General features: G+C 39.8%; 1 protein-coding gene across 2 annotated transcripts in view; it reads right to left on the reverse strand.

Annotated features, from left to right (window-relative positions):
* STK32B (serine/threonine kinase 32B) overlaps positions 1 to 22,758 on the reverse strand; it is a gene marked incomplete at its 3' end in the record, with an annotated part of 355,734 nt that overhangs the window by 119,030 nt on the left and 213,946 nt on the right. For both annotated transcript variants that reach the window (XM_082629843.1, XM_082629842.1), the window contains exon 4: positions 4,393 to 4,566. In XM_082629843.1, the coding sequence (XP_082485969.1) occupies positions 4,393 to 4,566 (174 nt within the window). The remainder of the gene's footprint in view (positions 1 to 4,392; positions 4,567 to 22,758) is intronic.

Below are 22,758 nucleotides of genomic sequence, written 5' to 3' on the forward strand. Positions count from 1 at the left end.
AAAGAAGCAACATTCATCAGTCTGTATAAAATATGGCACTGACAGTGTCTTGTACATATGCAGTAGGGGACTTACATATTCAGCTGTTGAATGAATACAAAACATTGCACAACATTATCTTATATCCCTATGCACAATGTGTACAGACACACATAATTTCAAGTCTGTACATACATACACAATGAAAAAGAGGTTTATTGAACCATATGGGAGGGGGAAAAAAACCCTGACTCAAATTTCTGCCAAGTCTGTAAGTTTAGAAATGATAAGGTAATTTCATTTACTTTTAGTGGATTGTTAAAAATTTCCTTACATTGTTGGATAGCTCCTTTTCTCTCAGGTAGATCTGGAATCTGAGGGCAGATGACCCCACATAGAGCAACATAAAAACATTTGTTGAAATACAATGAAATGGTTCCAAACCACCATGCTCTTATGTGACAGTTCCATTTTCCACCTGGTCTATTGTCAGCTCTGCTCTGGGATGTTGGCATGTGTCTCACCAAGGTCCACATGACTCAGTGTCTGGGGGGATGTAGGCAAATAGATCATCTATTATACACTAGCGGAGGAAGGACTGTGATAATGGGTGAATGACACTTGTACAATAGGTTGGTAAAGAACTCGCTCCTTTCATTGCCTTCAAAGAAGCCCAGCCAGCCCACAGAGGCTACTCTGGTATAGGGTGACCTTCCTTAACAAATATAGCACAGTGCTTATAAACCCCGATTCCACAGCCGGAATGCCTGCGGGCAAAAGCTAGTCAATGACTGTGTGAATGAACAATGGAGCTCAGTAAATACTCTGCATTACACTGAACAGTCCCTTTACTCCTATTCAACCAGGGTTGCTGCTGCTACGACTGGAACTACTACACTTCCTCCTCCTCCCCCATTCGTCCTCTTTCTACCTCTCCTCTCCCTCCTTCCTCGTCTTCATTTGCATTTTGTTATGTTTGTTACTATTTGTGTCAAAATTATACAGGGGAACAGTTCCAAGAATCAAATTGTGCTGAAAGTTTTGTTACAATATAGCAACAATCCCTATCACTTTCTCCCTGATTTCTCCCTCTCCATCCATTTATCTCTCCCAGGCTATAATTTTGGTATTTAGCTCCTTATCTTGAAATGACTGATGTACAGGACTCCTTGACTTTTCAATTTCCGGCTCTATCTGCTGGCTTCCCGCTATGGAAGATGAGTATGTAGCAGTCTTTTCTTCGTGTGTCTCCACAAGACACTCTCATCTTCCCATTTCCTCACTTCCCCTAACGGGGTATTATTGTATTTTTGGTTAGGTCAATTTTTAGGGGTTAGGTGATTATGATTAAGCATGCTACGCAGAGATGATTCATGTAGTAAATTGTATGATATGAAGTGTCCTGTCCAACACTTTCATTCCCTGGAGTTAAAAAATATCTTCTATTTATTGCTGAGTTTTTTCCCTGAACTTCTCACTTATTCAACTTCAGATTCTTTGCCAAATAAATAAACATCTCAAGGCAGCCAGATGTCTTAGGAATTCTAGCAGCTTGCTCTTCCTGAAGAAGTCTCTCCCAGGGACTTCTGATCTGACTCCAATCAGAACTGGTCATGGTCTACACCGCAGGCACAGCTGACATCCTTGACCCACCCATCATCCAGAAGATTTCCTTTGCCTCTCTCTTCTTTGCTGGAGCTCCAGCTTTCCGTATTCCATTTCTTCCTCCTTGATTTAGTCCTTCATTTTAGTGGAGTCCATGTCATTTTCTAACAGCTACTTGAGAAAAGGTATATGAGAAGTGTATTTTTTGAGACCTTGAACTTGTGAAAACGTACATCTCACATTTGATTGATAAGCATGTTTCCACTACCTTCTGGTGTTTGATAATCCCAAACTATTGTTCTACAGTGCAAGCTTATTGGATCCAAAATTTGTTTTGATGTATGTCTGTTTCTAGTCACTGTATCCTTGGTGGACCCTTCAGTCTGGAAATTCATATATTTCAGGTCCAGGAGATTTTCTTTATTTCATTGATGATTTCTTCCCCTATGTTTATGTTTTCTCACTTTTCTTTCTTCCCTCCCTCCCTCCCTCCCTTCCTCCCTTCCTTCCTTCCTCCCTCCCTCCCTCCTTCCTTCCTTCCTCCCTCCCTCCCTTCCTCCCTCCCTCCCTCCCTTCCTTCCTTCCTTCCTTCCTCCCTCCCTCCCTTCCTTCCTTCCTTCTTCCCTCCCTCCCTTCCTTCCTTCCTTTCTCTCTCTCTCTCCCTCTTCCTTCCTTCTCTCTCTCTCTGATATTGAACTTACTGTACTGGTCCTCTAATTTTCTTATATTTTCTTTTTGTCTTTTTATTCTACTGTGCATAGGATATCTTCAAGTTTTATCTTCCAACACATTTATCTTTTGAATTTTTCATTTCTACATTCATATTTTTAATTTATAAGAGCTCTGATCTGATGTTTGTCCTTTGAATTTTAAATACACATAGTACTTCTTATTTTACAATTGCAAAAATCTTTTCATCCCGCTGAAAATACTGATCATAGCTCTTTAGATAGTGTCTTCTCCTGGCAGAGTCTCTGTTTATTCCAAGCTTTTGTTTCTTTTTCCATTTGACTGCGTGGCTCTCACTATTCATGTGAGAAGATTTCTCTGGATGTCTGATAATCTTTAGTTGTCACTAACTTAGTTGGGAGCTTATAACAAATGAGCAGGGCTTGCTGACCCTGAACTACACTCCAAGGGTCTCAGGGAACTTCTGATGTCTAAATCTCTTTCCTCTTGGCTCAGCCAAACCCCCACTGAAATCATTCAGGCGTCCATTCAGGAGGAGGAAGGCCTGAGCCCAGCTGGAAGTGGGGAGGATGTGTTATCTGAGCATCTGGTATGGATGCATCTACTTAGTCGTGCTATTTTCAGTACCATATCCCAACTCAAGAGGCTTGATGTCTTTCAGTCCAGACACTCTCTATTTTACTCACCTGAGGGAACAAACCTTCAGTCTTCTGCTTGTACGAGGAAGGGACAGCCATCCAGTTATTCAGGATGGGTAAGCAGACTGGGGGTTCTCAATACATCTTAAAAGGCTTTCAAACAATGAACCTCATTTTAGCCTCTCTTTTACCCCCTCTTCCTCCTTCCATCGATACTGATGACTCCCCATTCCTGAGCCTTGCAGGCGGATTCTTTAGTGCCTATCAATTCATGGTTCTTCCCAGGGACAACTCAAAATTCAGTTTCTGGCGTCCTAAGTCATTTCTACTCTACATCTTCTTTCTAATCCCCCTCCCCACAATGTTTTGCTATAGTCTCCTCTTTAGTTTTCCCCATCCTTGTGAATTTACCATTTTTCAAACCCTCCTTACTGTCAATATATGGAGATTTTAGAAAGGAGAAACTGTAAGTGTGTGTGTGCACGTGTGTGTGCTTCATCTACTGTCTTTACCCTGAAGCTCAAGTTCTTGTCTTTCCCAAGTCCTCCAAAACTGTATAAGTTAGAAGAAGATCCACTAGGCACAGTGCAAGACAATGGGTGAACAGATTTGGAGCTACTCACGCTGGCCCCCTCCTCTGCGGTCAGAGAGAAGACTTTATTATTATTTTTTTTTGCGGTATGCGGGCCTCTCACTGTTGTGGCCTCTCCGGTTGCGGAGCACAGGCTCTGGACACGTAGGCCCAGCGGCCATGGCTCACGGGCCCAGCCGCTCCGCGACATGTGGGATCCTCCCGGACTGGGGCACGAACCCGTGTCCCCTGCATCGGCAGGCGGACTCTCAACCACTGTGCCACCAGGGAAGCCCGAGAAGACTTTATTAATGAAACCATTGCTTTCTGAAGCCTCTTGCTGGTCTCCTGCCCCTGCAGTCAAACTTGCCTTGCTCACCAGGTTGGATGTGGTGGTGCTGTGCACAGGCGGGGAGAAGCAAAGGCCCTGAGGAAGCAGCAGAAACTCAGAGCTTATATCCAAAGCCCAGAGCCAGCACTGAAGCTTCCCAAGAGGAAGAAATCCTCCATGATACACAGCACTGATTTCAAAGTAAGGAAAGGAATAGAGGAGAATCCCTTGCATTCCCATCTCAGGCCACTGTGACTTTTCTAACCTGATGCTAGAGGGACAGAACATTCCAGCCTCCCAAAGACACATCAGAATGGAGAAGCAAAGGCCAACCACCAGCCACGTCTCTAAGCAGTGGGGTACCAAGAGAGGAGGTTACACAGGCAGTGGGAGTGTTCCACCTCGATGCATGTGACAAGGGAGTAGGTAGAGAAGGTAAAAGCAATAAAGCTGTCCTGCTTTTTATGATCTCCATGTACTGCCACTTCTAAAGAATGTCAGTGAGAAAATACTCTCAATGGCTGCAGACTCCTCCCATCACACCCTACCCCCCAGCATCCCTCCAGCAGCCTGGTTACCTGTGGATGATGTGATACCTCTGCAGATACTCCAGGGCCAGGGCCAGCTCGCAGATGTAGAGCTTCACGGCCCCCTCTGTGAAATGTACATTCTGTTGCAGGTGATAACGTAGGTCCCCTCCCAGCAGTAGGTCCACCACCATGAACATGTCCTCCTCGTCCTGGAAGGAGTACCTAGGAGCACCGAGGGACAGAGAAAGTTAGGGATGGAGATGACTCCGATGCCCTCAAGACCGATGCCCCCATTTTACAGAAGAGCAAACTGAGGCTCAGAGAGGCACTGATGCTGCCCAAGTTACAGTGTTCTATGACAGAGCACCAGTCCTCTGGCTGACAAATGGCACTTGAACCAATACTGGACTCCAACAGTTACTTTGTTTTTAGTATATGTTTTAATTAGATGTTGTCAGGACTTAAGTAGCTGGTCTCCAAAGCTGCAGCCCCTTCGCCACTCATTCCCCTGTCCTCCCCACACATGCCGCTCCCCACAAGGATCTTGTTTCTGCAGCCCTTGGAGGCAGTGATGCTCTGGTAAGACACATCCAGGCTTTAAGGGAACTGGCAGTTTCTACTCACGTTGCTTCTCAGAACCCGGCCAGAGCCCAAGCCCTATGGAGAGGCCACGAGAAGGAAAACCAAGGCGCTCTGTTCAAGAGCCCCAGCTGAGCACTCAGTGACAGCCAGCGCCAACCAGTAGCCGTGAGAGTGAGCCACCCTGGGAATCTGGATATTCTGCTGCAGTCCCAGCTGACATCACATGGAGCAGCAGAGCCGCCCCGATGAGCCCAGTCAACTTACAGAACATGAGATAATGAAATGGTTGTATTTTGAGCCACTAAGGTTTTGAGTGTATTTTCCCCCCAAAGCAACAGAAGTTGCACTTTTAAGGGCTGAAGCACCAACATAAAGACCCTGAGAATGGCGTCAAACAATTGTAAACTAGAATCACGTCATAAAATGTCGTCACATTCCATACAGAACCATGAACTGTAATAAGGGCATCACAGAATGACAGGATGTTGTCCTGGATGCTTAGATCTGTGTCTCAGATCCTTGACTATTAGACCAGGGCCAGCCAGGCCATTCCCCTCGTTCGACAGAAGAGGGAAGAAGGGCCTCCGTGAGCCACTGTCAGGGTGAAAACAAGACTCAGACCCCCCACTCTCTTCGAGCTCTTACAACCACACACTGCGGAGATGCTGCTGTAACACGTACTTGCTGTGTTTCCCTGACCCGGGCATGCGGCCCTGAGGAGGGAGACTGATTCGGCCACAGGAGAGGTGACAGACCATGTGCTTATGGGATGACGGATTCCAGGGGTGGAAGGAACCTTAAATGCCACCTAGTCCCACCAGCCCTGTATTACAGAGATTGGGATCCAGAGAGAGAAGAAATGGCTGCCCAAGAGTCACAGTTCTCCTTGTATATCTCACCTGCTGTTTATATGGATCAGAATCAAAGCAAGGAGAAGGAGGGTGATATATTGTGACCCCAAACTGTTAATTTACCAGATGTTTACAGAGTACCTGTCCTGTGACAGGCGTTGGGTGGTGTACTGGGGACACTGGGACAAAGCAATTGTCCTCACTCTGAAGGGGCACACAGTCCCCTAGGAGAGAAGGGCTAAGTCAAGTCAGTGGTCATGCAGGGGTACAGGGGCTCTAGAAATCTCTCCGGGGTGCAGTGGGCATGTGGAGGGAGGAAGTCATCTCTCCAGCAACTGAGGTGGGTGGAGAGGTCTTTGTAGATGAAGGGTACCCTGGGTCTGGTACACACAGGGACTGTGACCCAGACAGAACAGCATGAACCTTCTGGTGCTGGGAGTCCAGGACTCAGTAGGGTCTTGGGGACAGCACCTCCCATCCCCCCAGTTTCAGCATCTTAGCCACTGACAATCCAAGGGTGATGATGCAGACCAGCTTCTTCCATTCTCTTTCAGGATCACTTCAGGGCTGGAGCAGTGGCTGCCTGACCAGGCAGGAAAGAGGTAGTCCAGGGGCTTGTGGGGCTGTCCAGGGCCACCTGGAGGGCACCAGCTGGACTTTATATTTGCTTCAGGACAAGTATAAGCTGTCTGGTGTGTGACCACTGCTCCAATTGATGCATTGCAGAAGTTGGATGCTCGTGCAGAGGTTAAAAAATAAAGCTTGCCCAGGAGCCTTGCCCAAGGTAGGCTCCCAGCCTGGAGGCACTGGCCTTTTCCAGACCCTATTTTCTCTGGGTGGACTATCTGGGCCCATGCGAGGATGGAGAGAATCAAAAAAAGATGCTCTTGATACACTGGAGCATGGAGCAGGTAACCAAGGGCCTCCTTAGCGAACACTGTAAAAGCCACGCTTCAATCTGTCTTTCAACATGGTCATAGCCATCTGTGTTAACCTTTTCTCTTTCATGGGGATTTTAGAACAAATGTATCTGGTTTCTTGAAAAACTCTGACTTTTGTTGGAACTATGTTTAATTTACAAGTTAAAGAGAATTAGCACTTTTATGATGCTGGAACTTTCCAACCTTTCCATGAACATGAAATATCTATTTATTCTGGTCTTCTTTTTATGTTTGTCAATAAAGTTTTATAATTTTCTACTTAAGGGCCTGGCATGTATGCATTTTTTTATGACTACTTTAACTTTTTATTTTATATTGGAGTATAGCTGATTAACAACATTGTGATAGTTTCAGGTGCACAGAGAAGCGACTCAGCCATACACATACATGTATCCATTCTCCCCCAGACTCCCTTCCCATCCAGCCTGCCACATAACATTGAGCAGAGTATTCTGATATTTTAAAATAAATTTTATTGCTATTGTGAAGATAATCTTTTAAAGTAAGGTGTACTAAATGGTCATTGCTAGGGGAAAGTACACTCCAGAATTGCTTATGTTTATCTTAAATCTAGCAGCTTGGCTGACCTCTTAGTTATTAGTTCTAATACCTTTCTTATATTTTTTCCACTTATATGAAGATGATTATGTATTCTACAAAAAACTGCCATGTTTATACTCTTGCAATCCTTATGCTGTTTACTTTTTCTTGTTTTATTTTACTACCCAGGACCTCCAGTAAAACATTGATTATAAGAGGTGATGCTGGGCATTTTTATCTTGTTCTGAAATTTAGTAAAATGTTTCTCCATTAAGTAAATTGTTTGCTGTAGATATTTGATGGATATCACTTACCCAGTTAAGAAAGTTGCTTTCTAGACTGCTAAGAATTTTTATCGGATGGGTTCAAAGGTTTTATTTTTTTTAACATTAAACTGTCTTTGCATTTCTAGACTAAACCTTACTTGATAAACACACATATATATATGTATATCTATGTATATATATATATATATACACATATATATGTGTATCTGTGTATTATATATAACATATATAATAATAAATAAATATATAAGTATATATTTATAATATATATTTTAAATTTATAACTTATATAATATATATAATATAATAATGTACAATAAATATATATAAGTATATTATATATAACACATACTATATATATATGTGTATATATATATATATATATATATATATATTTTTTTTTTTTAACTGGGTTCAGGTTTATTCATTTAGGATTTTTGCATCAGACGTTCCAAGTGACACTGGCTTATATTTTCCTACCTTTGTCCTGACCCTGTTTTGGTATCATGGTAATACTGGCTTTGTATGATGAAGTGACTTTGTTTTGTCTATGTTCAAGAAGAGTGGGGCTTCCCTGGTGGCGCAGTGGTTGAGAATCTGCCTGCCAATGCAGGGGACACTGGTTCGAGCACTGGTCTGGGAGGATCCCATATGCCGCGGAGCAACTGGTCCCCCCGTGAGCCACAATTACTGAGCCCGCGGGTCTGGAGCCTGTGCTCCGCAACAAGAGAGGCTGCGATAGTGAGAGGCCTGCACACCGCAATGAAGAGTGGCCCCCACTCGCCACAACTAGAGAAAGCCCTCGCACAGAAATGAAGACCCAACATAGCAAAAATAAATAAATTAATTAATAAACTCCTACCCCCAAAATCTTCTTTTAAAAAAAAAAAGAAGTGTACAAGAGACATCATTTGCTTGTAGCAAGTCTGGTATCTAAACGCCCTCCATTCCCCCACTTACGATTCACCTGGGACTCTCCCCCCTCACTTAAGGCACACGTGCTGGAGCCGTCTGATGATTCCTGCTTCTCCCTCTCAACAAAGGATGACAATATGACTAGAAAGTTTACGCGCATCTTCTGGCCACTGGTGTTGTTTCTTCAGGCCCCCTCAGAGTGCTCCTGGGGTCAGTGTGTGGATGAGGACCTTGCTCTAGGTGTGCTCGACTAGAAGTTGCAACTGAGGCTGTCTAGGTCCTGTGGCCCAAAATGAAGATAAGACCCATCTGTAGAGTGAAGCTGCAGAGAGTCAAGCAGGGCTGAAGGGCTGAAAGCAGAGAGGAGCCCTGCTGGAGGTGAGGGCTCCAGCCTGGGCGGAAGAGTGGTCTGTCCCTGAACTTCCTATTTACATGGGCAATGACTGTACTTTTTGATTTAAGCTACTTAACACTGTGTTTCTGTCACTTGGAATTGAAAGAGTCATCTGATGCATCTTTCCACGTATTTGCTACTGGAGATAAGGGTTTAGATGCTCAGAAAGAAATGACAGGAATCAGCTGTAATATACTCCTACAGATGCTCAATTTGTATTCTAATAGTTGATGGACTATTGAAACGCTATGTTAATGACCAGTGAGTTCTTGCAACCTCAATTCACAGCTAAACTGTCAAAGGGCATCTCATTCAGTATTCCATCAGAACTTTTTGGAGGAGCAACATGAATTTTCAGGGGAGAAACTTGCAGACCAGAATGAATTCTAAAGAGAAAATCCAAAATGCAAAGATAGCAATAATTTAGGCAATAACTCAGATTATGGCTTTTCCTCGCTGCAGATGCATCGTCACCCTGGGCCATGGACCCTACATTCTCCAGGAGACTCAATGTTATTATCGGAGAACAGAGAATGACCTTGCATTGATCTCTCTGTAGTTTTGTGCTGTTCCACAGCTCAGTGCCATTGCCTCTTTTGCTTCTTATTGGACTGGAATTATAATTATGTTCTCATGATGCTGTTGTATATTGTCATGGAAATGATGGAGATCACAAATGAAAAACATGCACTTGACTGCAGTAATGCTGCCCATGGAGAAATGTGGATAATTAGGCTCAATATGCAAGATCAAAGAAGGTCAGGAGCTGGGATGGCATCAGTCCTGACCTGGACATTGACATAGGCCAACATGAAGAATCCAACATCCTTTGGGTTTTTAAAAAAATGTATTAATTTCCTACCTATTCCAAGACGGATTAAAAGTGACTTGCAAAATACATATAACATAATACAATTAAAAATAAGTAAGCCACAGACCAAATCAAAGAATAATAAAGGAATACAAGAAAATGGATGCAGGCAAAAATACCCCAATCCATGCCCGAAGAACTTGCCTGAAGTAGGCCATCAATGCATTTCTAACCTTCCCAGCAACCACAGCAAAGTGAGAATCATGACCAGCTTCATGAATCAAGGGTCAAAGTGAAAAAACAAATCAATTGTTTATTTTTATGTTTCATATGTTTATTGCTGGTGCAGAAGCCAGAGGGAACTTTCTCCCACTGGATTCTTATCAAGATGGCATTCCAGGGCTTCCCTGGTGGGGCGGTGGTTGAGAGTTCGCCGGCCGGTGCAGGGGACGCGGGTTTGTGCCCCGGTCTGGGAGGATCCCACGTGCCATGGAGCGGCTGGGCCCGTGGGCCATGGCCGCTGGGCCTGCACGTCCGGAGCCTGTGCTCCGCGGAGGGAGAGGCCACAACAGTGAGAGGCCCGTGTACCGCAAAAAAAAAAAAAAAAAAAAAAAAAAAAGATGGCATTCCATAGCGTGGTGATCAATGAGCTATATAAAATAGCTCTGAACAGAGTTGCAAGTTTAACGGGATTTTTGTGTGATGTTCCTCAAGATAGACTGAATGCATCAAAGTCCAATTCCGTAAAAGCAATGCTACATGGGGCAACAGCAAAGTGGTCTGGGCGTCATGCTCACAGATGAGCTTTCTTAATAAAAGAAATGCTGGTGAATGGCCTCAGGGACTACTTCACAAATATGAGCTAATGCACACACCAACAAACACTCAGTAGGCTTCTACTACGCAGCCAGCCCTGTGCCAGAAGCTGGGATTCAGCAGGAGAAGTTGCCCCAGTTGGTCACCTGAGTTTGGGATAATCATAAGGGGTCTGGAGTTTGATGTCCTGTGCCAGGACAAGTGCCCCCTGATGATCCATTGCTGCTTTTCCATCTTTTGCCCTTGGCCATGGACTTAACAGTCCCAAAGACACTCATTGTTGTCACTCTCTCACCCCTACCTGCTCCCTCACAACGCTCCCTAATCCCAACTCTCTACTCTTATCCATCATCCCCTTCCCAGTTTAGAGCAGTGGTTTCCAACCAGTGTTCCAGTGGGGACATCTGATGACATCCAGAGACATTTTTGGTTGTCACACTGGAAGGGATGCTACTGGCATCTAGTGATTAGAGGCCAAGGATGCTGCTAAACATCCTACAATGAACAGGATGGCCCCATGACAAAGAATGATCTGCCTCAAATGTCCAGTTAGAGCATCTCCAGCGCTCCCTCTCACTTCATCTCACCTTGCCCAGTACCTGGTCTCTTCAACCAACGGTGTGTTATTAATGGCTGGGGAGGCATGGAAAGGAAAGGGACCTTCTGCAGGAAATCCTAAACCTTCTTAGTCTTCCAGCAGCACAATGCCACTTGACCACTGGAAACAAATGCCTTTCTCTACCTTTCCTGAGGCAAAAGGAGTCAACTGCCCAGAGATGACTCCGTGGGATGGTCATTCTGGAAGCCCTGGCAGCAGGACAAGCCACGTGTCTCCAACATTCATCTCCTCTGTCCTTAACCTGTCCACCCGCAAGGACGAGGAGCCGAGCGTCTCCTAAGACCATTTTCTGTCCAGTTTGATCTTCGAGGGGGAGCAGATAGAGAGGGGGGCTCACCCACCATGCTTACTTCCAGTGATTCTCAGAGACTTAATATCCAGCAAGAGAGGAGCTAGAAATACCCTCTAGACTAAGAAATCCAATAATGGGAGGCTGGGCCTTCCGTTAGCTCATATCAGACAAATAAAAAGGAGCTTATCAAACCTGAACTGTGCTTGATACATATGCCTTTAATAACATTCACAGTAATAAGCTGTTTTTAAATTTTTTAATTTGACTTCAGCCACAAAAGTCATCAAGCCATTCGAACACGCTAGTCCTCACTGTTCTCACACTAGGCTGATTCTGGCCGTGTCTCTGTCCCAGGAGATTACTGGTGAGTTTCCATCTGCCACCTGTAAGCCAAGTACCATCAAGGGGAGACTCTCAAATGCCATCCAGCTCCCTGGGCCAAGGTAGTTTAGGGCAGAAGAAATTGTGGGATGATGCAAAGGCAAGATGCAAGTCCACGGCCCTCCCCACCTGCCAGCTACATGGTGGGATTTGCAGACCCTAAAGTGTCATCTCTCTGTGTCAGTGCAGGACACTGTTTTTGTTGCTTAATAGTTTAATTTATAGATTAAATCTGTGCTCGCTTCTGCTTACTTCTAAAACTTTTGCCTAACAAAGTAAGACTGATGGATGTGATGGAGAGGAAAGATGTGGAACAAGGGAGAGGTGAATGTTTTGTTCACATGGACAAACTGATTGTGAGCATGGTTCAACCTCCTTCACAGGACAGAGCAACAAAGGCAATGCAGAACACACAACCCACTCTCACTGTCTGATTGAATGAGATGGAGCCAAACATCTCCCCTTGGGCTGAATTCCAAAAGAAATGTATAATTTGCATTCTTTAAAAAGAGGAGGCATGGAGTAAGAAATAGGAAGCAAATAATGGTAATTCACACTTGTGGAGTGTTTCCTATGCACAGTCCAATATTCATGAGAGATATTGGTCTATAGTTTTCTTTCACTGCACTGTCTTTTAAAAAATTATTTATTTACTTATTTATACAGTAGGTTTTTGTTGGTTATCTGTTTTAAATATAGCAGTGTGTACATGTCAATCCCAAACTGCCAATCTATCCCTCCCTTCCACCCTTCCCCCCAGTAACCATAAATTCAATCTCTAAGTCTGTGAGTCTGTTTTTCTTTTGGAAATAAGGTCACTTGTATCATCATATTTTTTTTAGATTCCTCATATAAGTGACATCATATGATATTTGCCTTTGTCTGACTTACTTCACTTAGTATGATAATCTCCAGGTCCATCCATGTTGCTGAAAATGGCATTATTTCATTCTTTTTAATGGCTGGGTAATATTCCACTGTATATATGTACCACATCTTGGTGAACATTTAGGTTGCTTCCATGTCTTGGCTACTGTAAACAGTGCTGCAATGAATACTGAAGCGCATGTATCCTTTTGAACCACGTTTTTCTCTACATATATGCTCAGGAGTGGGATTGCTGGATCATATAATAATTTTTAGTTTTTGAGGAACCTCCATATTATTCTCCATAGTGGCTGTACCAGTTTACATTCTCATCAACAGTGTAGGAGGGTTCCCTTTTCTCCACACCCTCTTCAGCATTTATTTTTTGTAGACTTTTTAATGATGGCCATTCTGACTGGTATGAGGTGATATCTCATTGTAGTTTTGATTTGCATTTCTCTAATAATTAGTGATGTTGAGCATCTTTTCATGTGCCCCTTGACAATCTGTATATCTTCTTTGGAGAAATGTCTATTTAGGTTTTCTGCCAATTTTTGGATTGGGTTGCTTGGTTTTTGGATACTGAGCCACATGAGCTGGTTGTAAATTTTGGAGACTAATCCCTTGTTGGTCACATTGTTTGCAAATATTTTCTCCCATTCTGTGGGTTGTCCGTAAACTAATCAGTGTGATACATCACATCAACATATTGAAGAATAAAAACCATGTGTTGATCTCAATAGAGGCAGAAAAACCTTTTGACAAAATTCAATACCCATTTATGATAGAAACTCTCCAGACAGTGGGCATAGAGGGAACATATCTCAACATAATAAAGATATATGAAAAACCTACAGCTAACATCATACTCAATGGCGAAAAGCTGAAAGGATTTCCTCTAAGATCAAGAACAAGACAAGGATTTCCACTTTTGTCATTTTTATTCAACATAGTTTTGGAAGTCCTAGCCACAGTAATCAGAGAAAAAAAGAAATAAAAGGAATACGAATTTGAAAAGAGTAAGTAAAACTGTCACTGTCTGCAGATGACATGATATTATACATAGAGAATCCTAAAGATGCTACCAGAAAACTACTGGAGCTCATCAATGAATTTGGTAAAGTTGCAGGATACAAAATTAATACACAGAAATCTGTTGTATTTCTATACACTAACAAAGAAAGATCAGAAAGAGAAATTGAAGAAACAATCCCATTTACCATCGCATCAAGAAGAACAAAATAACTAGGAATAAGTTTAACTAAGGAGACAAAAGACCTGTACTCCAAAAACTATAAGACGCTGATGAAAGAAATCGAAGACAACACAAACAGTTGGAAAGATATACCATGTTTTTGGATTGGAAGAATCAATATTGTTAAAATGACTATTCTACCCAAGGTAATCTACAGATACAGTACAATCCCTATCAAATTACCAATGGCATTTCTCATAGAACTAGATCAAAAAATCTTAAAATTTGTATGGAGACACAAAAGACCTCGAATAGCCAAAGCAATCTTTTTTTTAAAAAAAATACATTTATTTATTTATTTTTGGCTGCGTTGGGTCTTCATCACTGCATGAGGGGTTTCTCTAGTTGCGGCGAGCAGGGGCTACTCGTTGTTGCAGTGCACGGGCTTCTCATTGTGGTGGCTTCTCTTGTTGCGGATCATGGGCTCTAGGTGCGTGGGCTTGAGTAGTTGTGGCACATGAGCTCAGTTGTTGTAGCTCACAGGCTCTATAGAGTGTAGGCTCAGTAGTTGTGGACATGGGTTTAGCTATTCCATGGCAGGTGGGATCTTCCTGGACTAGGGCTCGAAACCGTGTCCCCTGCATTGGCAGGTGGATTCTTAACCACTGAACCACCAGGGAAGTCCCACAAAGCAATCTTGAGAAAGCAAAATGGAGCTGGAGGAATCAGGCTCCTTGACTTCAGACTATACTACAAAGCTACACTAATCAAAACAGTATGGAGGTGGGTCAAAAAGGATCTTGCTGTGATTTATGTCATAGAGTGTTCTGTCTATGTTTTCCTCTAAGATCCTTTTTGACCCACCTCCTAGAGAAACAGAAATAAAAACAAAAATAAACAAATGGGACCTAATGAAACTTCAAAGCTTTTGCATAGCAAAAGAAACCATAAATAAGACCAAAAGACAACCCTCAGAATGGGTGAAAATATTTGCAAATGAAGCAACTGACAAAGGCTTAACCTCAAAAATTTACAAGCAGCTAATGCAGCTCAATAACAAAAAAACAAACAACCCAATCCAAAAATGGGCAGAAGACCTAAATAGACATTTCTCCAAAGAAGATACACAGATTGCCAACAGACACATGAAAGAATGCTCAACATCATTAATCATTAGAGAAATGCAAATCAAAACTACAATGAGATATCATCTAACACCAGTCAGAATGGCCATCATCGAAAAATCTAGAAACAACAAATGCTGGAGAGGGTGTGTAGAAAAGGGAACACTATTGCACTGCTGGTGGGAATGTGAATTGGTACAGCCACTATGGAGAACAGTATGGAGGTTTCTTAAAAAACTACAAATAGAATTACCATATGACCCAGCAATCCCACTACTGGGCATATACCCTGAGAAAACCATAATTCAAAAAGAGTCATGTACCAAAATGTTCATTGCAGCTCTATTTACAATAGCCAGGAGATGGAAGCAACCTAAGTGTCCATCATCAGATGAATGGATAAAGAAGATGTGGCCGGAGATGGAAACAACCTAAGTGTCCATCATCGGATGAATGGGTAAAGAAGATGTGGCACATATATACAATGGAATATTACTCAGCCATAAAAAGAAATGAAATTGAGCTATTTGTAATGAGGTGGATAGACCTAGAGTCTGTCATACAGAGTGAAGTAAGTCAGAAAGAGAAAGACAAATACTGTATGCTAACACATATATATGGAATTTAAGAAAAAAAATGTCATGAAAAACATAGGGGTAAGACAGGAATAAAGACACAGACCTACTAGAGAATGGACTTGAGGATATGGGGAGGGGGAAGGGTAAGCTGTGACAAAGTGAAAGAGCGGCATGGACATATATACACTACCAAACGTAAGGTAGATAGCTAGTGGGAAGCAGCCGCATGGCACAGGGAGATCAGCTCGGTGCTTTGTGACTGCCTGGAGGGGTTGGATAGGGAGGGTGGGAGGGAGACGCAAAAGGGAGGGGATATGGAAACATGTATATGTATAACTGATTAAATTTGTTATAAAGCAAAAAGTTTAAAAAAATAAAAAAATCAAAAATCAAAAATCAAAAAAAAAAAAAGAAGAAGATGTGGCACATATATACAATGGAATATTACTCAGCATAAAAAGAAACGAAACTGAGTTATTTGTCGTGAGGTGGATGGACCTAGAGTCCATCATACAGAGTGAAGTAAGTCAGAAAGAGAAAGACAAATACCGTATGCTAACCATATATATGGAATCTAAGAAAAAAAATGTCATGAAGAACCTAGGGTTAAGACAAGAATAAAAACACAAACCTACTAGAGAATGGACTTGAGGATATGGGGAGGGGGAAGGGTAAGCTGGGACAAAGTGAGAGGGTGGTATGGACATATATACACTACCAAACGTAAAATAGATAGCTAGTGGGAAGCAGCCACACAGCACAGGGAGATCAGCTCGGTGCTTTGTGACCACCTAGAGGGGTGGGATAGGGAGGGTGGGAGGGAGGGAGATGCAAGAGGGAAGAGATATGGTAACATATGTATATGTATAACTGATTCACTTTGTTATAAAGCAGAGGCTGACACACCATTGTAAAGCAATTATACTCCAATAAAGATGTTAAAAATAAAATAAAATAAATTAATTAATTAAAAAAAACTTGGAAACTGTAACTTTGTTAAATTCATTTGTTCTAGTTGTCATTTTGTAGATTATGAGTGACTTTTCATATAAACTATCATGCCATTAAAAAAAAAACAGTATGGTACTGGCACAAAAAAACAGAAATATAGATCAGTGGAACATGATAGAAAGCCCAGAAAGAAATAAACCCATGCACCTATGGTCAATTAATCTACGACACAGGAGGCAAGACTATACAATGGAGAAAACAGTCTGTTCAATAAATGCTTCTGGGAAATCTGGACAGCTGCATGTAAAAAAAATGAAACTAGGACATTTGTTAACACCATACACAAAAATAAACTTAAAATGGATTAAAGACCTAAATATAAGACTGGATACGATAAAACTCTTAAAGGAAAACATAAGCCAGAACACTCTTTGACATAAATCACAGCAATATCATTTTTGATCTGTCTCCCAGAGTAATGGAAATAAAAACAAAAATAAACAAATGGGACCTAATTAAACTCAAAAGCTTTTGCACAGCAAAGGAAACCACAAACAAAACGAAGAGACAATGCACTGTCTTCATCTGCCTTTGGTATCAGGGTAATACAAGTTCACAAATTGAATTGGGAAGTGTTCACTTCTCTTCTGCTTCCTGGAAGAGACTGTATAAAATTATTTAAATTTAATTCTTTAAATATTTGTTATAAGTCTCCTGTGAAACTATCTGGACATGGAACTCCATTTTTTCAGGAGCTTTTAAATTATAAATTCAATTTATATAAAAAAGATAGAATTAAGTTAATTTTTTCTTGGTTAAGTTTTGGTAGCTTGTGGATTTTGAGGAATTGTTCCATTTCTTCTAAGTTGTCAAATTTATGAGTATAAAGTTGTTCACAGTATTCCTTTATTATCCTTTTAATGGCTGCAGAGACTGTAGTGATAGCTTCTGTTTCATTCCTGATTTTCTTAATTTGTATGTTCTCTCAGTTTATAGTTTTCAGTCTTGCTAGAGTTTTATCAATTTTTTTTGAAGAACCAGCTTGTTGTTCCAATTGATTTTTTTTCTATTGCTTTCCTCTTTTCAATTTCATTGATTCTACTCTATTGTTTCCTTCTTTTTGCTTGCTTCAGGTTTATTTTTCTCTTTGTTTTTTAGTTTTTTGAGATCAAGAATAGATTAATTTGAGACCTTTCCCCTTTTCTAAGGTAAGCATTGAGAGCTATAAATTTCCCTCTCATCACAGCTTTAGCTGAATCCTACAAATTTTGATATGCTGTGTTTTCATTTTCATTTACTTGTATGTATTTTTATTTCTTTTGAGGCTTCTTTTTTAATCCAAGGATTATTAGAAATTTGTGTTTAATTTACAAGTATCTGGAGGTTTTCCTGTTGTCCTTCTGTTATTGAGGTCTAGTTTGGTTCCATTATGGTCATAGCATATACTCTGTCATGATTTCATTTTTAAAAATTTGTTGAGGTTTGTTTTATGAACCAGGAGCCAGGTAAATCTTTGTGACTGTTCCATGGAAACTTGAAAAAAAAAAAAAAAAAGTACTTTCTGCTGTTATTTGGTGAAATGTTCTGTAAATGTCAGTTAGGTACTCTTGGTTTTGGTGGTGTTCATTCTTTTATATCTTTGCTGACTTTCTGTCTAGAAGTTCCATCAATTGCTAAGAAGTCCCCAACTATAGCTGTGGGTTTTTTTATGTCTCCTTTCAGCACTACCAAATTTTGTTTCATGTATTTGGAAACTATGATGATTGACCCATTTATAACACATTATTTGAATCATTTTAATATAGTATCCTATATCATATTACCATGTATATATTTTATATTTATAAAGTTTATTTATCTATTTCCTACTGAGAGATAAATTTCAGCACAATTGTTTTTACTTTTCCCTTGTTACAAGTGATGCTGCAATGAGGCTATTTACATATTTCTTCTTGTGCTCACATGCACAAGATAATTTATTAAACAGGCATGTATTGAGCACCAACCATATGCTGGACACTGGTCTAGGTGCTTTGGATACATAAGTAAACAACAGAAATTATGTCCCTCTCTATGTGGGATTACGTAAAGTGAACTAAGCAACTAGCACAGTGGGTAGCACATACGAGGCCTTAGGGGGAGCTGGTTATAAGAATGAGTGGCTAAATGAATAAAGTTAACATCCTGATGTTAAACATACTGAGTGATACAGGTGTATCACATCCTTACTCTTATAGTCCTTACAGTAACTACAAAGGAATACACAATTATACCTATTTTACTAAGGTCCAAACAGGCACCTTGAGAGGTAGCTTACTTAACATCATACACTTGATTTATTTTTTAAAAGGAAGAGGGACATTTTAACCAGTGGCAAATGGAAAGTTTTTCAGTAAATGTTTCTGCATCAGTTGTATATCTATGTGGAGAAAAATGAATTCTGACAAAGACCACATATCATACACATCTATCAATTTAAGATGGATTGTAGATCTCAATGTGTAATGTAAACTGAAACTTCTAGAAAAAAACATGGGAGAAGATCTTCATGACTTTAGGATAGACAGAGGCTTCTAAACAGGATATGCAAGATATTCTTCTAAACAAGAATGCATTGATAAATTGGATTTGTTAAAATCAAGAACTTCAGTTCTCAAAAAACACATGGAATAAAAATGGGGCATAATGTTAACAACTGGGGATATGTTTAAAGCATATAAGTATCTTGGTAATATTTTTGCAATTTTTGTAATTTTGAAATTATATCAAAATAAAACTTGCCAACGCACACACACACACCCACATCCAAATGAGATTGTTTTAACTTAAAATATTAACTGTTATCCGCAGGGCAACAAATAAGAAAACAACTCAAAGATATGTTAAAAGAAACAAGGAAATTAAAAGAGTATGCCAGAAAATATTTGTTTTACACAAAGGACAGCAGTAGTGGAGGAATAGAAGGGAAAAAAACATAAGACATATAGAAAAAAATAGGAAAGTGGTACATGTAAATACCACCTTATCGAAAATTACATTAACGTAAACACTCTAAACAATACAACTAAATTACAGAGATTGGCAGAATGTATTGTTTTAAAAAATGATCCAATTATATGCTATTTACAAGAGACACATTTTAGATTCAAAGAAATAATTAGGCTTAAAGTAAAATAAACATACAAACAGTAATCAAAAGATAGCTGTAGTGACTATACCATATCAGACAAAATAAACTTTAAGATAAAAACTGTTTCTAGAGACAAAGAAATATATATATATATATATATATATATATTTTTTTTTTTTTTTTTTTTTGCGGTACGCGTGCCTCTCACTGCTGTGGCCTCTCCCGTTGCGGAGCACAGGCTCCGGACGCACAGGCTCAGTGGCCATGGCTCATGGGCCCAGCCGCTCCACGGCATGTGGGATCTTCCCAGACTGGGGCGTGAACCCGTGTCCCCTGCATCGGCAGGCGGACTCTCAACCACTGCACCACCAGGGAAGCCCCAAGAAATATATTTTAAAATGATAAAGAGTCAGTCATTCAGGCAGATATATATAGATAGATAGATAGATAGATAGATGTAGATAGATAGATATACACACACACACACACATATCTTGTTACATATATATCATTATATATATAACATTATAAATTATAATATATCTTGTTATATATGTATATATAGGTATATACATATATATACACACATAACAAGTTTTTATACATATAACAATTATGGTAGAATTGTAATGTTGGCTTAATATACAAAAATCAATGTTAATACCATATGAATGGAGTAAAAGACAAAACCTACATGATCAGGTCAATAGCTGCAGAAGAAGAATTTGACAAAATTCAGTGCCCTTTCATGATAAAAACAGTCAACAAACTAGGAAGAGAAGGGAAATTCCTCAACCTGATTAGGGTCATTTATGAAAAAAACACAGTCAAATCAGGCTTAATAGGGAAAGACTGAACGCTTTCCCCTTAAGATCAGGAATATGACAAGGATCAGCTCTCACCACTGAAACTGAATGTTGTCCTGGAAGCTCTAGTCAGGACAATTAGAAAAGAAAAAGAAATAAAAGGTAACTAGATTAGAAAGGAAGTAAAACTATCTCCATTCAAAAATTACCTGATAATTGTATATAGAAAATTTTAAGAAATCTATTATAAAAAACTTTTTAGAACTAATAAGTACATTCAGTAAGGTCACAGGAAGGAGAATCAATAGACCAAAAAAAAAAATCAAATGTATTTCTGTATATACTAGCAATAAACAACCTGAAAATGAAGTTAAGAATACAATTCCATTTAAAATAAAAATTATTAAAACATTTAGGGAAAAACTTAACAAAATAAGTACAAGACTTTTACATAGAATACTACAAAACATCAGTGAAAGAAATTAAACAAGACATAAAGAAGTGAAAATGTTCATGGATCAAAAAACTAAATAGCAATATTCCCCAAGTTCATCTACAAATTCAACACAATCCCTATCAATATTCCAACTGCAGCTTTTGCAGAAATTGCAAGCTGACACTAAAATTCACATGGAAACAAAAAACACATAATAACCAAAACAATCTTTAAAAAGAACAAAGTGAGGGGATTTACTCTAACATTTTCAAACTTATTATAAAGCTACAGTAACTGAGACAGTACAGTACTGGCATAAGGAGAGACATATAGATCAATGTAACAGAACTGAGAGTCCAGAAATAAATCTTTACTTTTATGATCAATTGATTGTGATAAGAATGCTAAGATAATTCAATAGGGGAAAGAAGTCTTTTCAGCAAATGGTGCTGGAACAACTGAATATCCCGCATGCAAAAGAATGAGGCTGAACCCTCACCTGCCACCATACACAAAAATTAACTCAAAATAGATCACAGACCTAAATGTAAAGCTAAAATTTTAAAACTAATAAAAAAAACATAGGTGCAGAGCTCCATAGCTTGATTATTGAATTAGGCAAAGATTTCTTAGATACTACACCAAAAGCACAAGTCACAAGAACAACAACAAACTAGATACATTGGATGTCATCGGAAGCACACTATCAAGAAAGTGAAAAGACAGCCCACAGAATAGAAATTATTTGCAAATCATGTATGTTATAAAGAACATTTATTTAGAATAAAGAACTCTTTCAACTCAACAATGAAAAGACAATCCAATTTAAAACTGGGCAAAATATTTGAATAGACGTATCTCCTATAAGAAGATATACAAATGGCCAATAAGTAGATGAAATGACATTCAACATCATTAGTTATTGGGGCATTTAAATCAAAATCACAACAAGATACAATTTCACGCTCTTTAGAGTGGCTCAAAAAAAGATGGACAATAGCACGTATTGACAAGGATAAGGAGAACCTTCATAAGTTGCTGCTGGGAATGCAAAATGGTATATCCACTGGGAATAACAGTCTGGCAGTTCTTCAAAATGTTAAATAAAGAATAACCATATAACCCAGCACTTCCACTCCTAGATATATACCCAAGAGAACTGAAAACATACGTCCATCCACACAGAAACTTGTGCGCGAATGTTCATAGTAGCATTATTTATGATAGGCAAAAATTGAAACAACCAAAACATTCATCAGCAGATGAATGGATAAACTAAATGTAGTAAATCTACACAACAGAAGATTAATCAGCCATAAAAAGGAATGAAGTACTGATACATGTTACAATATGGGTGAAACTTGACGTATTATGCTAAATGAAAGAAATTAGTCACAAAGGCCATATATTGCATGGATTCCATTTTTACAGAATAGGCAAGTCCATAGAGACAAAAAGTAGATTAGTAGTTTCTAGGGACTGGGGGGTATAGGAAATAAAGACTGACTGCTAATGTGTATAAGGTTTCTTTGAGGGGTGATGGAAATGCCCTAAAATTAGATGGTGGTGATGGTCATACAACTCTGTGAATGAATTAAAAACTACTTAATTATGCATTTAAAAAGGGTGACTTTTATAGCATGTGAATTTATATCTCAATGAAACTGTTACCAAAATAGCAATATACACAACCATGTTTAGTGTACTAAACCATTTGTGTAAAAAGTGGAAGAACATTTTATAAATAACATATATTTTCATAAAATATGTGTTATTTATACATACTTAAAAGATCTCTGGAATTATATTTATAAGACTGACAACTGTGATCTGGGCAGGATCACTAGATGGCCTGGTTTCAGAACTAGAAGAGGGAATTTTCACTATATACCCTTTTA

The sequence above is a fragment of the Mesoplodon mirus genome (assembly GCF_964341445.2).
Source record: "Mesoplodon mirus genome assembly, chromosome: 2".
In the NCBI taxonomy this organism is placed as follows: domain Eukaryota; kingdom Metazoa; phylum Chordata; class Mammalia; order Artiodactyla; family Ziphiidae; genus Mesoplodon; species Mesoplodon mirus.